The sequence below is a fragment of the Spermophilus citellus genome, assembly GCF_964194105.1.
Source record: "Spermophilus citellus genome assembly, chromosome: 14".
In the NCBI taxonomy this organism is placed as follows: Eukaryota; Metazoa; Chordata; class Mammalia; order Rodentia; family Sciuridae; genus Spermophilus; species Spermophilus citellus.
In genome coordinates this window covers 105,367,689-105,380,669 of record NC_138194.1, presented here as the reverse complement: position 1 = coordinate 105,380,669, position 12,981 = coordinate 105,367,689, and the positions used below count along the sequence as shown (strand labels likewise).

Genomic DNA, 12,981 nt, shown 5'->3' with positions numbered 1-12,981 from the left:
GAGTGTGTGGTCATTGCTGGTCAGGGCCCCACAATGCTTCCCCTGCTTCCGGCCATGACTGCCCCACAGTGTGAGGTGCCCGACTGCCTGATGTCAGTGGGCCAGGGCTAAGAGCAGCTGTGTGGTCGTCCTGGCCCTGGGGATCTATGTCTCCAGGTACTGGTATAGCTCCTCGGCCTGAGGCACAAGGCCCAGGTGGACCAGAACACGAACCAGCAGGGCGGTGAGCCGCATGGCCAGGGTCTCCAACCTATGGGAGGGTAGAGTAGGGGGTCAAGGATTGGTTGTCAGAAGGCCCAGGCCCACCACCCAACCAGTACCACGTACTCACCTCAGAGCCACCTCAAATTTGAACATCTCCCAGGCAACCTTCATGTGGCGCAGGAGGCCACTGCCGTAGATACCCAGGTATGCTGCACCCACCAGGCGGCTCCAGCCTCTGACCGCACTGTGTCGGACACAGGCATCAGCCCACGGGCCTCATCCACCCCCAGGGAACCCCCTCAGTCACTAACCTCTTGGCCATGAGGAAGTAGCGGTCCACAGGGGTGCCAAGAGCCACGTTGATGGCACGGACCGTGTTGATGTTGCGCAGCACAAGCAGCATGGACCGAGGCAGTGCCCGGAGCACCTGCATGATGGCCTCGAAGTGGCTGCGGGCCATTTCTTGCATGTAGGCCACCTCCTCGTGGCTGGGCAGGTGGGAGTGCCACAGCTGCCCTAGGCGCACGGGCCGCTGCATGAGCATCTCAGAGAACAGCAAGTAGTCTGTGGAGGCAGGGCCTGAGCTGGGCTGTGTCCAGCCAGCACTGCCCAACCTGGGGCTGCACCTGCCCTTACCTTTTACACCAAGTGCAGCTGCGTGCTCCTTCATTGCGGCCTCGTCCCTCAGGATGATGGTGCGCCACAGCTGGCACAGCGCTGACCGGTCCCTGTGGGAGGGTCTGGCTATGAGCCCCATGTCTCGGGGGCAGGAAAGGCCAGGCCACAGGGAGAGGGTCCCACCTGCCCACAGCTCACTTCTCGTCCAGGAACTGGTAGAGCCCATGGTCCAGTAGCACCAGCTCTGCCTTCCCGTCCGGGCCTCTCCGCACCAGAACTACAGACAGTATGTTCGCTGAGGCCACCATCGCCAGGGTGGCAGACACAGCATGTCAATCCAGGCCACCCACCAAGACATCTCCCAGGGGTCCTACCATTGCCAGGGTGGGGATCGGAGTGGATGAAGCCTGTGTAGAATATCTGCTCAGCAAAAACCTGGATCAGCTTCTCTGCTACCTGGGGAGGGGGCAGGATGTGCAACAGACCCGGCAGCACCCCCACCCCACCCCCTGACTAGGTGCGCAGCACTCACATCCCGCACTGCCAGCCCCTGGCTCTCGATGGCCTCCACGTCGTTGACCTTGCAGCCCTCACAGAAGTCGGCTGTTAGCACACGCTGTGGGAGGGCAGGAGGCTGAGCTCAAGAGGCCTGTGCTGCCACACCCCCAGGACCATCCCAGCCCACCTTGCTGCACTTGTCCCAGTGCACTCGGGGGACGGTGACGTAGGGGAAGTGCTTCAGCTCCTCTGCGCAGCGCTCGGCGTTGTGGCCCTCATTCTCAAAGTCCAGTTCCTGGGCCAGGGTCCCCTTTAGGTCCTGGGGCCATATGTGGGCGGTTGGTCACGGTCCAGGACCAGCTCCCGCCCACTGCCTGGCCTGCTCTGAGCAGCATTACCTGCAGGACCCAGCTGAAGCTGAAGCTGGGATGCATGAGCCCCACGAGCCGCAGCAGGAGCTCCAGCGTGTGCACGTCCCCATCAAAGCGGTCCTGCAGGTCAATGTACTGCACCTGCAGCAGGCAGAGGCACACTGAGGACCCAGGGTTGCCACCAAGCCTGAAGCCCACCTGGCACAGGGTGGTGGCCCCAGTACCTTCACAGCCACAGCAGTGCCATCGTGCAGCTTGGCACGGTGCACCTGAGCCAGGCTTGCTGCAGCCACTGGCTGGTAGTCAAACTCCTGGAAGATCTCAAGGGGCAGTGCCTGGAAGTCTTCTAGGAACAGCTCATCAACCTGGGAGGAGCCAGCGCTTGGAGCTGCAGGGGGGCACTACTGCACCCCCTTCCCTCCTCTGGCAGGCCTTACCTCTTGGAGGCCCCGAGTGAGGGCCCGGTCCTCCAGTACACGCAGTGTCCGGATGTACTCTGGTGGCAGCAGGTGGTTGAAGGAGCATAGTCCCTGGCCCAGCTTCACGTAGAGGCCACCATTGCGGATGGCCCCTGCCACCAGGGCATCAGCTGCCCGCTGGTGACAAGCAGACATCACCTCCACGTACCTCGGGCTGTTCTGACCATAGACGTGGAGGGGAGGATGGGGGCAGGCAGCCACCTCCTCAGTCCCCCAAGGCACCCACCACCTCCAGTGTGCCCCCTGCATGCCCAGGGCAGGGGGACAAACCTCTTCCACCCCTCGAAGGATGACATTTGTGCACCACCAGTAGTCCAGGGAGATGTACAGGCCAATCCCCAGGGACCTGCGGGCAAAGGAGGCCTTAGCCCCTGAAGGTAGGCTATGAGGTGGAGTCCAGTGCTGGTTTCTCTTCTCAGAGCCCTGTCAGGCTCTACGTCACCCCCGCCAACCCCATGCCAAGGGAGAGATCGAGCCAGGACCCAGTCTCCAGGACTCAGGTCCTAGTGAGCTAGTCAGTGCCTGCTGGTCAGTCTCAGTCCCAGGTCTCACAAGGCCACTCTCACTCCTGACTGTTAACACCCACAGAAACCCAGGGAAAGGGGAGGTAGATAGTGGGGGGGGGGGCAAAAACATGCACCAATCAGGAAGGCCTCTTGTCACCACCAAAAGGAGGAGGAGAGGTCTCCAAGACTAAGAGAAGCAAGGCCGCTGCTCCTCTGAGAATGGAGCCCAAGGGTGGGGATCCTGGAGAGCCGCTCAGCTGGTTGGTCTGGACACTGTAGCACAGGGGGGCTCAGAACTAAAAGGTGGGGAGTCTGACCCCGGCTCACAGCTGGGAGGGAAAGAGTCCCATTCTGGGATATAGGTCCCTCACCATGGGAGTGGCAAGGTGAGGCCTTGCCCTGCACCTGCTAAGCTGTCCTCCACAGCTGGACCGTCCCACAGGGGGAACCTCTGCCACAAGGGGCTTGGGTGGCCAGCAGAGTGGGCATGGAGAGGACTGCTCAGCTCCCTGGGACTCCAAGAGGCCCCTTCCCCCTTGAGCAATGCAGACCTGAAGCCTTCAGGTGGCCTGAGGTGAGGATGGTGGCCACACTCAGTATTCCACTAATGCAGAGGGAGACAGAATGGCTCTGCTAGGAACCGGAGGCATCCATGTGAGCATGTGGTCTTCTAGCCAACGAGGAACACAGCCACAGGCACATGGGAGTGGTGTCTGTGCACACCCCAATCCCGGCTGTGCACCTCGCAAGGCAAGGCCTGCTTGCATCAGGAGTGGCTCCAACCATCCCACCCCACTTCCAGGTGCCAGGCTCCTTGGAAAACTGACCCCAGGGCTGGGCAGGGAAAGACTGGAGAGCCTGATACATCCAGCAATGCCAGGAAGGGGCAGAACACTCAGGAAAGAAACACCATTCAAAGACAGGAAGGTCATGGCAAAGCCTCAGGATGGGCACAGATACACATGGGTAAGCAGAGAGCATTTTCTTTTCTAAGGGGCAGAGGTACTGGGGATTGAACCGGAGGCACCTTACCACTGCCCTTTTTATTTTGAGACAGGGTCTCACTGAGTGGCTTAGGCCCTCTCTAAATTGCTGAGGCTGGTTTTGAACTTGTGATCCTCCTGCCTCAGCCTCCCCAGCTAGGATTATAGGAGTATGCCACCACACCTGGCACATAGAGCGTGCTCAACTTTGCTGTTTAAATTTCTTCAAAATAAAATGTTGGAGAAGTTAGACATGGGGCACACACCTATAAACCCAGCAAATTGAAAGGGTGAGACAGGAGGATCACAAGTTCTAGGCCAGCCTCAGCAACTTAGCAGGGCCTTAAGCAACTCAGTGAGACCCTGTCTCTAAATAAAATACAAAATAGGGCTGGGATGTGGCTCAGTGGTCGAGTGCCCCCAAGTTCAATCCCTAATACCACCCCCCTAAAAAAATGATACTTAGAGTAACACATTAATAAAGCAAATTTCTCAGTCTAGATGGTATAAATAAACCAATGGATTCATAACTGGCAGAGAGCTCCCTTACAAGAGATGCCAGCAATAAATGCTGAGGGAATGACTAAATTAGAAGAACCACCTTCTGACCACCATAAACAATTTACCCAAAAAATAGTGTCAGCAAGTGACAGTGTGGTGCACAGGGGAGGAAGGGCAGCTGGAAGGCATGTTGGCACTACCACAGGTAAAACACCAGGAGCCAAGGCTTGCCAGTGCCCACAAGGGTCAACTTGGCAGGGCACAGATTGTCCCATGCCCTCCATTCTGTGCCGAGACAGGAGAGCCTGGAAAACCATGGGTACTAGGAACAGGGCGGCTGCTGTGGCCAGCCCAAGCCTGTCTGGGATACCAGCTCTTCTTATGGTGGGGTGAGAAGGGAAGGTGGCAGCTGCCATCCAGCCAAGGGTCTGTGGGGCTGCATCCGGTGTGAGAGGCCCTCTCTGGCAGTCCCTCATCCACATGTGGCATGGCAACAATGTTTGCCACCCGCCACAGCCAAAGACACCTGGAAGGTGGCAAGAGTCCCCACAGAACACTGCAGCCCTTCCAAGGACAGGCACAGCCCACCTGTGCCCTCCTACCTGCTGAAGCGCCCAAAGCCGTCTACCACAAGGCGCATCTTCCTCTTCTCCCGGGCTTCTGCTGTGAAATAGCGGATTCCAAGGAGCAGGGGCACCCCCAACACAGTGGTGGAAAGCGTCCTCTTCCATAGCGACGAGGGACTCGAGGACCTGAGGGGCAGACAGGAGCTGCAGGGGCTACCCTCCCAAGACTGAGCCTGACTGAGGACGGCCCACAGTGATGTGGACATCAGGCAGCTCTGAGGGAAAGTCTCCCCGTGTTCAGCCCCATTGTGGCCACTGGTGTACAGTGGCTCAGCCAAGCTAAAGCAGCCTGGAGGGTCTGCACTCCATGGGATGAGGGCACTGCCCAGAGTCACAGCCACCACTACCCCTCATGATGGGTCAGTTAGGGTGTGAGCATCGGGACAGTGACTGGTAGGACACCCAAACCCAGTGGAGCTAAAGACAAGGAGAGCAAACCTCCATGCTGCTGCACTCAGGAGGCTTGCTCATCCACCTGTGTCCACTTCTAGTCTGTCTGTTCCAAGGACACAGAGTGTGAGCATGCACAGATGCTGGGAGGAAGAGCTGTCCAGTATGGTCCAGCCTCACTGCCTGCAGGGCCTCAGAGGCCTTTCCTTTTGCTTAGAACACACCTCCCCACCTCTCTTCTGGATGCTCCTATCTCTTGCCTGACCCCACCCATGGCAGTCCCCCTCTCCATGCTCAGAATGGTTTCCCTGTTTATGTCTGAGGCAGATGGCCATATGTCCTCCTGATGTGCCAGCATCTGCTGGTGATGCTGTCCTGGGTCAGGGCCCCAGTCATCTTGGGTCCCAGGCACTACATGTGTGCAGAGGCACCCTGCCTTGCAGGTACAACAGAAGGTCCTGCTCAGGCCCCTCTGCCTCCATCCCCCTGACACAGAACGCCTCCCTGCCTTGGCGGGGGGGGGGGGGGTGTGTGTGCATGTCCATGGAACGGGCGCTGGTTACCTTGCAGGTGGGTCCCTGAAGTTCCTCCTGAAGAACACTGCAGGGCAAGGCCAGGGCTTCCGCCTGCTCCTCAGCAGAGCCAAGTGGAAGGGGCAGAGCTGCAACTGCAAAGAGCCACAGCAGGCTCAGCAAGGTGGCACCCAGGACAGGGTGCCTCACTCACTGGGCCACCAACCTGAAGCCAGGATGCCAGGACAAAGGAACAGGCCTAACTTCCAGAAGGAAGCATACCCCAGGCAAAGAAAGGCCAAGGTGGTATGGCTAAAAATGCCCGACTGTCAAAGTCCCCTCAGTCTCTGCAGGAAGAACTCATCATGACCTGGCTTGTCTATGCCAAGACCCACCATCACTCTTTTGGTGGCCCTGTGACCTATCAGTTACTGAGAAACACTGACCAGTGACCACAGAAAGGCAGGCCACTCACAGGCCATACAATTAGAAATAAGTGCAGGAAGGAGAACTGACCCTTTTGAAGACTGCTGCTCTGAAAGCACAAAGGCACAAGGAGCTCCCAACTCACCAGACCCCAGAGAGCCCCTCCCCAAAGGATGAGGAGGAGAGAAAACTGTGCACATGGTCCGGGGCCAGGCTCAGCCCAGGGGCAGTACCGCAGCTATCAGACTCTCACTGGCAACCTTGACCTCTCAGTCTTGTTTATTCAGAGATGGGGTCTCACGCTCTAGAGCTCAAGTAACCTTCCCACCTCAGCCTCCCAAATAGCTGGACCACAGCATGTGCCACTCCATCTGGCTCCCAGTCTCATTTGAAATGTGAGATTTTAAAGATTCTTCAACTGCTAATTCTTCTAGCAAATCAGCATTTAAGGGAATAAAGCCCACAGTGTCACCCAACAGCACTGCCCTAAGAGCTGGGCCAACCAAGGAGCAGACACCCAATTGGTTTCTGGCCAAAGTGTGCAGCCATGAAAACAATTCCAAGGACTTTAAAACAACACAGAAGGGGGCTGGGGATGTGGCTCAAGCGGTAGCGCGCTCGCCTGGCATGCGTGCGGCCCGGGTTCGATCCTCAGCACCACATACCAACAAGGATGTTGTGTCCGCTGAGAACTAGAAAATAAATATTGAAAATTTCTCTCTCTCTCTCTCTCTCTCTCTCTCTGTCTCTCTCTCCTCTTTAAAAAAAAAAAAAACAAAACAAAAACAAAGGTCAAAGGACAAGGTTCATGACCTACTGTCCCAGGAGAACTGGCTGACCAAACCTTCTGTTCAGCAAGGCTACAAGCTATAGGCACTGATTCTCAAGAAACCAGAGGCAACAGGGGAAGCCCCAGGCAGAGGGGTTCACCTGCAGCCCATCTGACTTTACCTCATCACCCTAGATGTTTCTAGTGCCATGACATGCACAACCTGTAGAGGCCCAGGGAGTAGGCGACTTAACCAAGGGCTGCAGAGATGCTCACAGCAGGAGCTAGGAATGCCTGCAGAGCAGCTGGCTCTAGGTGGTCATCCTGACCACTGCCCACCTTATCCCAGAGTCCTCTACCCCATGCCACAATGCAGGGCACACAGACAAACCAGCCCTGCCTACAACCAGGGCCAGAGCTCCATGGCCAGCCCAGAGAGCACAACATGGAGGCAAACACCACGACCTGGACAGTGGGGGACCTCCTCGTGGACAGTGTCCCCAGAGGCCCAAGGCCAGGGTGGCATGGGCATCTCTGAGGAGTGGGAAACAGGCCTATGTGGCTGGAAAGCAGAACGGGTGCCCAGGTCCAAAAGGAAAGGGAAGGCACAGAGCAAGCTGTATTCAGCAGTACACTGTAAGGGGTCCCAAGGCCACAGGGAGGAAGTGAGAGGGAGCTGGGCTGACCCCCCACTCAGGAGATCAGTCCAAGGAGGCAGGGGCAGTGTCCAGTCAGAAGGGACTGGAGCCAAGTGGATCCAGGGCAAGATGGCCTGAAGCTGGTGCCTTGATACCATCACACACCTGCTGCCACTCTGGCTCTCAAGGGTTCTACTGCGACTGACCTTCCCAGCAAGACCTCCGCCCAGTGGATAAGAAGCAACATCAGCCACCAGCTGTGCCCCTGTGCCCCATAGGCACCTTCTGACCTTGAAATATAAGCAATCACAAGTGAGGGACATCCTCCAATAACGACCTGACCCTTTCAAAAAGTAGCGTGAGCCAGGAATTGAGCACTGCTGGTATGGGGCACAGGCATTAACTTTCTCTACTTCTATAAATAACTGCAATTTCTCCAAACAGAAAATTAAAACAAAAAGTCACAGGAAAAGGTGGGAAGAGCACTGCAGACAGGCACCATGGCAAGCTCAGCAAAAGCCTCAGTCAGAAGGAAGGCAAGATACCTGCAGGACATTCTGAGGACACCAGGCAAGTTGAACTGGACTCTGCAACAGATGGAGGGAATTACTAGTGAAAAACTACCCTGGGTACACAAGAGACTGTCCTTGCTTAGTGGATGCACAATAAAGCGTTAAGAGATTAGATGTCAAAATGTCTGCGATTTACTTTCAAATAGTCCAGTGACAACAAAGTATATTTTTTTCCAAGCAGAAAGAGAAAACAGCTAACGCAGCATATTAATAGTGAGTAGATCTAAGCAGTAGTTATCTGGACAACTGCAACTCCCAGCAACATGGGAGGCCAAGGCAGGATTGCAAGTTCAAGGCCAATCTAGGCAACTTAGCAAGACTCTGTCTCAAAATAAAGTTCTGGGGTAGTTCAGGGGTAGAGCACCCCAGTTCAATCCCCAGTAGCTCTAAAAAAAATAATAAATTAAGGGAAATACTTTCCTGAAGAAAAGTTACAAAATATCTGCTCTAGTACTGAAAGTCCCAGCTGAGAAAGTGGTGTTTTTTTGTGCTAAAGCAGCTCACACCTTGGGTGATTCTGTGCCTAGGACATTGGCACTGATGAGACACTTCTCATTACCACTTGGGGGAAAACTTCCTCTGCACCAAGCAGGGAGAGGCCAGGGTGCTGCTCACACCAACTGTGCAGGGTCCCAGAAGCTGAGGCTGAGAATCTCAGGAAGAATCTGGAAGGCCTTTGGGGGCTGGAGTCCTGGTCCAGCACTTAACTGGCCATCAGCCTGGGGTAAATTACTTCTCTCTCTGTCCCTCAGTTTCCCTGTCCATGAAGTGGGATCACTGAACAAACAATGTGCAACTCAAGCCCCCAAGCTGTTTGCAAAGTCCTTGGAGCAGTGCCCAACACACCAGGCACTGTGAGCAGGTGCGTGGCAGGCAGATGGGCTTGAGACCTTGCTAGGCTCAGGATTCCCAACACAGCCCTCTAAGGCTTTTCCCCTGCACCAAGCCCCTCACTGGTCCTCAGTGACCCTCAGCTCACCCCATCTAACAGGGCAATCCCATACCTACTTGCTGAGTTGAATTATTTATATTAGGAGTGGCAGATTCCCGCTGATTTTCAAAAGGATAAAAGGGATTTAGTCCAGAAGAAAAAGGAGACTTCCAGCATGTACATACAGGTTAGATGCCAAAAATGAAGAGAGGTGTGCACTAAAACTGGAACAGGTCAGGAGAGGGTTGGCTGCAGTTTTTCAAGGGGATGGTAAGCAAAGAAAATGGCCAAAGCTGACACAATGACTACTCTTGAGATTCAGCATTCAGAAGAGAAGGAGCCACATACATTCTAGACAATAGGCAGAGACTGGAAGAAAGGTAGAGGCTGCAGGTACCCACACCAATCAGGGACCTCTGCCCCAGGAAGGGCCAAGGCTCACACATAGCTGTCCAGGATAAAGGGCTGACCCTAGCATCACATGGCCCCCAAGGACAACACGAGGGCTGGACAGGAAGGGCCCATGTGCTGTGGGTACGTTTGACTTGGAGGCAGCGGATGGGAGAGCCAGGCTGGGGGAGGGCTCACACTCCATGTCCACCAATTCTGCCTGGGAAAGGTCCCAAGCCCTTCAGGGAGGTTCAAAGAAGCCTCAGGAAGGGTTCATCTCCAAAGGAGAGTGTGCACAACCTAGTCAAGCATCAGCTACCAGCCCCTCAAGTCTTCTGGTGACCCCAGGCAATGGCAGTGTCTAGATGGCACCCTCATGCTGAAGGGGTGTGGCTGAGGAGGTAGAGCCCACCAAGTGCTGAGCTAAGTTAGGGTAAGGCTAGTGTGCCTGGAGAAACCCCCACTGAATCTGGGGAAAAAATGGACATTTTCAAGGTTGGACAGGGGAGCTCACTTGGGACTGGCACTTAATAGACATACTGTAAAAGTAGGTGTCACTTAAGATGGGGACTTTACATGTCCTTACCCACAAGACCTGGCAACGCTGGGAGGAAGACCCAAATCTAACTACTTTCTCAGCTGACACAGAGGCCTCGGCCTCCTGTGGTGAAATCCTCAAGCAGGGGTCCTCAAGGCCACAGTGCTCAGTATTGTTCCCAAGGTCATAGAGTCAAGCACACTGTCCCCAAAGGTTTGGAAGGAAAATCATCAAGTCACATCACTTTCACATATTGAAACACGCAGTTCTTTGACAGAAAAGAACACTCATCTGAAGTACTCTACAGTGAAACTGGAGGCTCTGGCTGCTTCTGGTGACTGCCCATGCTATCAAGACTCGGTGGGCAGCTGAGGCGTAAGTGTGCAGGTCCCAGTACCTCACCAGCACGGGGCACACTGCTCTAAGAGGGAAGTCGGGAGGCTCTGGCCCCCAAGCCTCACACCCAGTCACAGTTTCCTGATGTTTTCCTAGGAACCCACACTACAGTAGGAGCTCTGGCCTGGGATCCCACCTGCAACTCCCTGCCCCATCGGTGGCTCCACCATGTTCCTCTTCCTTGGTTCCTCTGCATCTGGTACACCCCTCTCCCACTGTCCTTTTCCCGGCTGGCATGACAGTGAACTTAAAGCACCTGCCTCTGGCTAGACCAACAGCAGGTCCACCTCCCAAGCAGCTCCACACTTCCAAGACTGAGTGCTGTGCTGGGGTGAGGCACACACACTTGTTGAGAGACAAAAGACACAAAGCGGGGGCTGTGATTGCAGCTCAGCGGTAGACACTTGCCTAGCATTTATGAGGAATTGGATTAGATCCTCAGCATCACATAAAAATTAATTAATTAATTAAATAAACGTCTAAAAATACGATAACATTAAGAGGGGGGGGGGCAAGCACAGAACTAACCTACACAGCACACACTAGGACCTCTGCCAAGCACTAGGCAGAAGGTCACAGTCAGGCAACAGAGGGCAAGTCCAGCCCTAGACAGGACAAAAGTGGACAAGATCTCATGCAGATGGCCCAAGAGCTCCTACAAGCTCATCGGGCAATTCTACTGTCTGCCTCCTAGTGTGGGATGCCCAGGGTTCTCCAAGCAATCATCTTTGAAATTCCCATGTCAGAGGGACTCTCAGAGCCCAAAAAGTGTATGTGGGGCCAAGCCCACAGCCAGAATAATTTCCACTACACTGCACATAAACCAAACCCCACCCAGGACATAACCACCAAATCACTGGCAAAAAGGCAGAGAAGACTCGATCCCAGGACATTGTCGTGCATATCACCAGCTCCTCCCCATTGAGACCACATACTCCTACCTACTGGGACTGCTCTGGCTATACTGGTCCCAGCAGCAACCCCTCTCCTTCCAGTTTGGACAAAATGAAACTGGCTCCCTTTACCCCAGCCCTCATACTGCTTATAGGGTTTGTGTGTCCAGTCTGTCTGCAAAAAGAAACACTTGTCCAGTTTTTCTCCAATAGCTGCTGTTTCCAGTGGAAACAGAAATCTATAAAGCAGCAAAAGCAAGCTCTGAATATTACCTCTCCAATAGGTACCCAAAGTGGGTGCTATCAGGCAGAGCAGGGCTGAGTCCTCCTGTTTCTCTGCAGGTCAGAGAGCAAATTGGAGGAAAGATGAAAGGTGGCCACAGATAAGCCAGCCTGAGGCAGGAAGAAGCAACTAGGACTCTCAAAATGAGGCTTTAAAAGAAAAACTAAAAGGGGGGACTAGAACCAAGCAGCTTAACAGCAGGATCCACAGCCCTGTGCACCCTAACAGGAAAGAAAACCAAGAGTCAGACTGCGAACCTGAGCCAGGAAATTGGGTCTGCTGACTAGAAATGCTCTCGTGCTCAAAGCCTGCTGGACCAAGCTGTACTCAAAGCTCAAAGCAGCTCCTGCTCAGAGGCCTGTCTGCAGGATTGGTGGCCTGGTATGTGAAGAAGCATTGCCAAAGACCAACCCTGTCTCTGCCTGACTCTCTAACATCACTCCATCGTTGTCAGCCCAGAAAACACTCTTCTGCAACAAAGCTACCCACTGCAAGCCACGAGCTGGCAGACTTGTGGTCTTATCAGTACCTAACCTTGAAGGCCAGGCTTCCTAGAAAAGCACAAGCTCTACAGAAAAGCCCAAAAAGGAACACCACACAGTGGCACTGGCCTATACTCCCAGCTCAGGAGGCTGAGGCAGAAGAGTCATGTCAACTTTGAGACCCACCTGAGCCATGTAGCAAGACCCTGTCTCAAAATTTAAAAAAACTAAAAGCGATGGGGGTATACCTCAGTGATAGAACACTACAGATTGGATCCCCAGTACTGCAAACAACAACAAAGAACACACAAAAAACGCTGCTGGAGAAAGGGCCATAATCCTGGGCGCCTCCAAGGACAGGGCCATCGCCAGTGTAGAAGATGGGGGCCAGGGAGGGGAGGGCCACCCTGAGTCCGTCGAGACCCACTAAACAGAAGAGGGAACGGGTTCTCGCAGGGAGGGGACGGGTCCTGCTGCAGACAGGGACTGGAAGAGTGTCCCCCTCTCCCGGAGGACTGAGAGGACTGGGGGTGGGGCGCCAGCAGGCTGCACCTCTCCTGGGCTGTTGTGTGGTGTCCACTCGCTCCCTAAGGGTCAGAGGGCCAGGGGGAGTCAAAGAGCACTAGGGTTGCGAGGAGCAGAGAAGGACGGGAGCGGGATGGGGAGCTGGGGGCCTGAGGGGGTCTGGAGCACTGAGGTGGGGGTCCTTGGCATGCGGGGTCTGGGTCCTGGAGCGGGGGTCCGGGTGACTGGGGTCTCGGGGCCTGGGGCGGGAGTCCCGGGCGGGCGGGGTCGGGTCCCGGGATGCGCGAGTCCTCACCGGCCGCCACATGTCCCCGCCGCGCTTCGCGGAGCTCAGTCTCTGGCGTCCCGGCGCCCAGCAGGCCCTGCGGAAGGACGCGCGGTGCGCGTGCGCACCGGGTCCTCGAGCCCCGCCCCGGAGCTGGGCGGGGACTGTAGGCCACACCCGTCTCG

At 55.4% G+C, this 12,981-nt stretch overlaps 1 protein-coding gene across 4 annotated transcripts; it reads right to left on the bottom strand.

Annotated features, from left to right (window-relative positions):
* Window positions 1-2: 2 nt before the first annotated feature.
* ADCK5 (aarF domain containing kinase 5) lies at window positions 3-12,955 on the bottom strand. 4 transcript variants are annotated; one of them, XM_081265787.1, is made up of 15 exons: window positions 12,827-12,892; window positions 8,067-8,108; window positions 5,740-5,843; window positions 4,763-4,912; window positions 2,441-2,516; window positions 2,129-2,329; window positions 1,916-2,056; window positions 1,719-1,832; window positions 1,508-1,639; window positions 1,355-1,438; window positions 1,197-1,278; window positions 1,021-1,099; window positions 516-932; window positions 332-448; window positions 3-250 (listed from the first exon to the last, which is right to left on the bottom strand). In XM_081265787.1, exons 1-15 carry the CDS (start codon window positions 12,836-12,838, stop codon window positions 145-147), a joined length of 1,857 nt encoding a protein of 618 aa, XP_081121913.1. In that variant the 5' UTR covers window positions 12,839-12,892; the 3' UTR covers window positions 3-144. The 4 variants fall into 4 exon arrangements, with proteins under 4 accessions (XP_081121913.1, XP_081121915.1, XP_081121914.1 ...); XM_081265789.1 differs by lacking the exon at window positions 2,441-2,516 and having other exon boundaries at window positions 516-768; window positions 841-932; window positions 2,129-2,324; XM_081265788.1 differs by lacking the exon at window positions 8,067-8,108 and having other exon boundaries at window positions 12,827-12,955.
* Window positions 12,956-12,981: the final 26 nt, after the last annotated feature.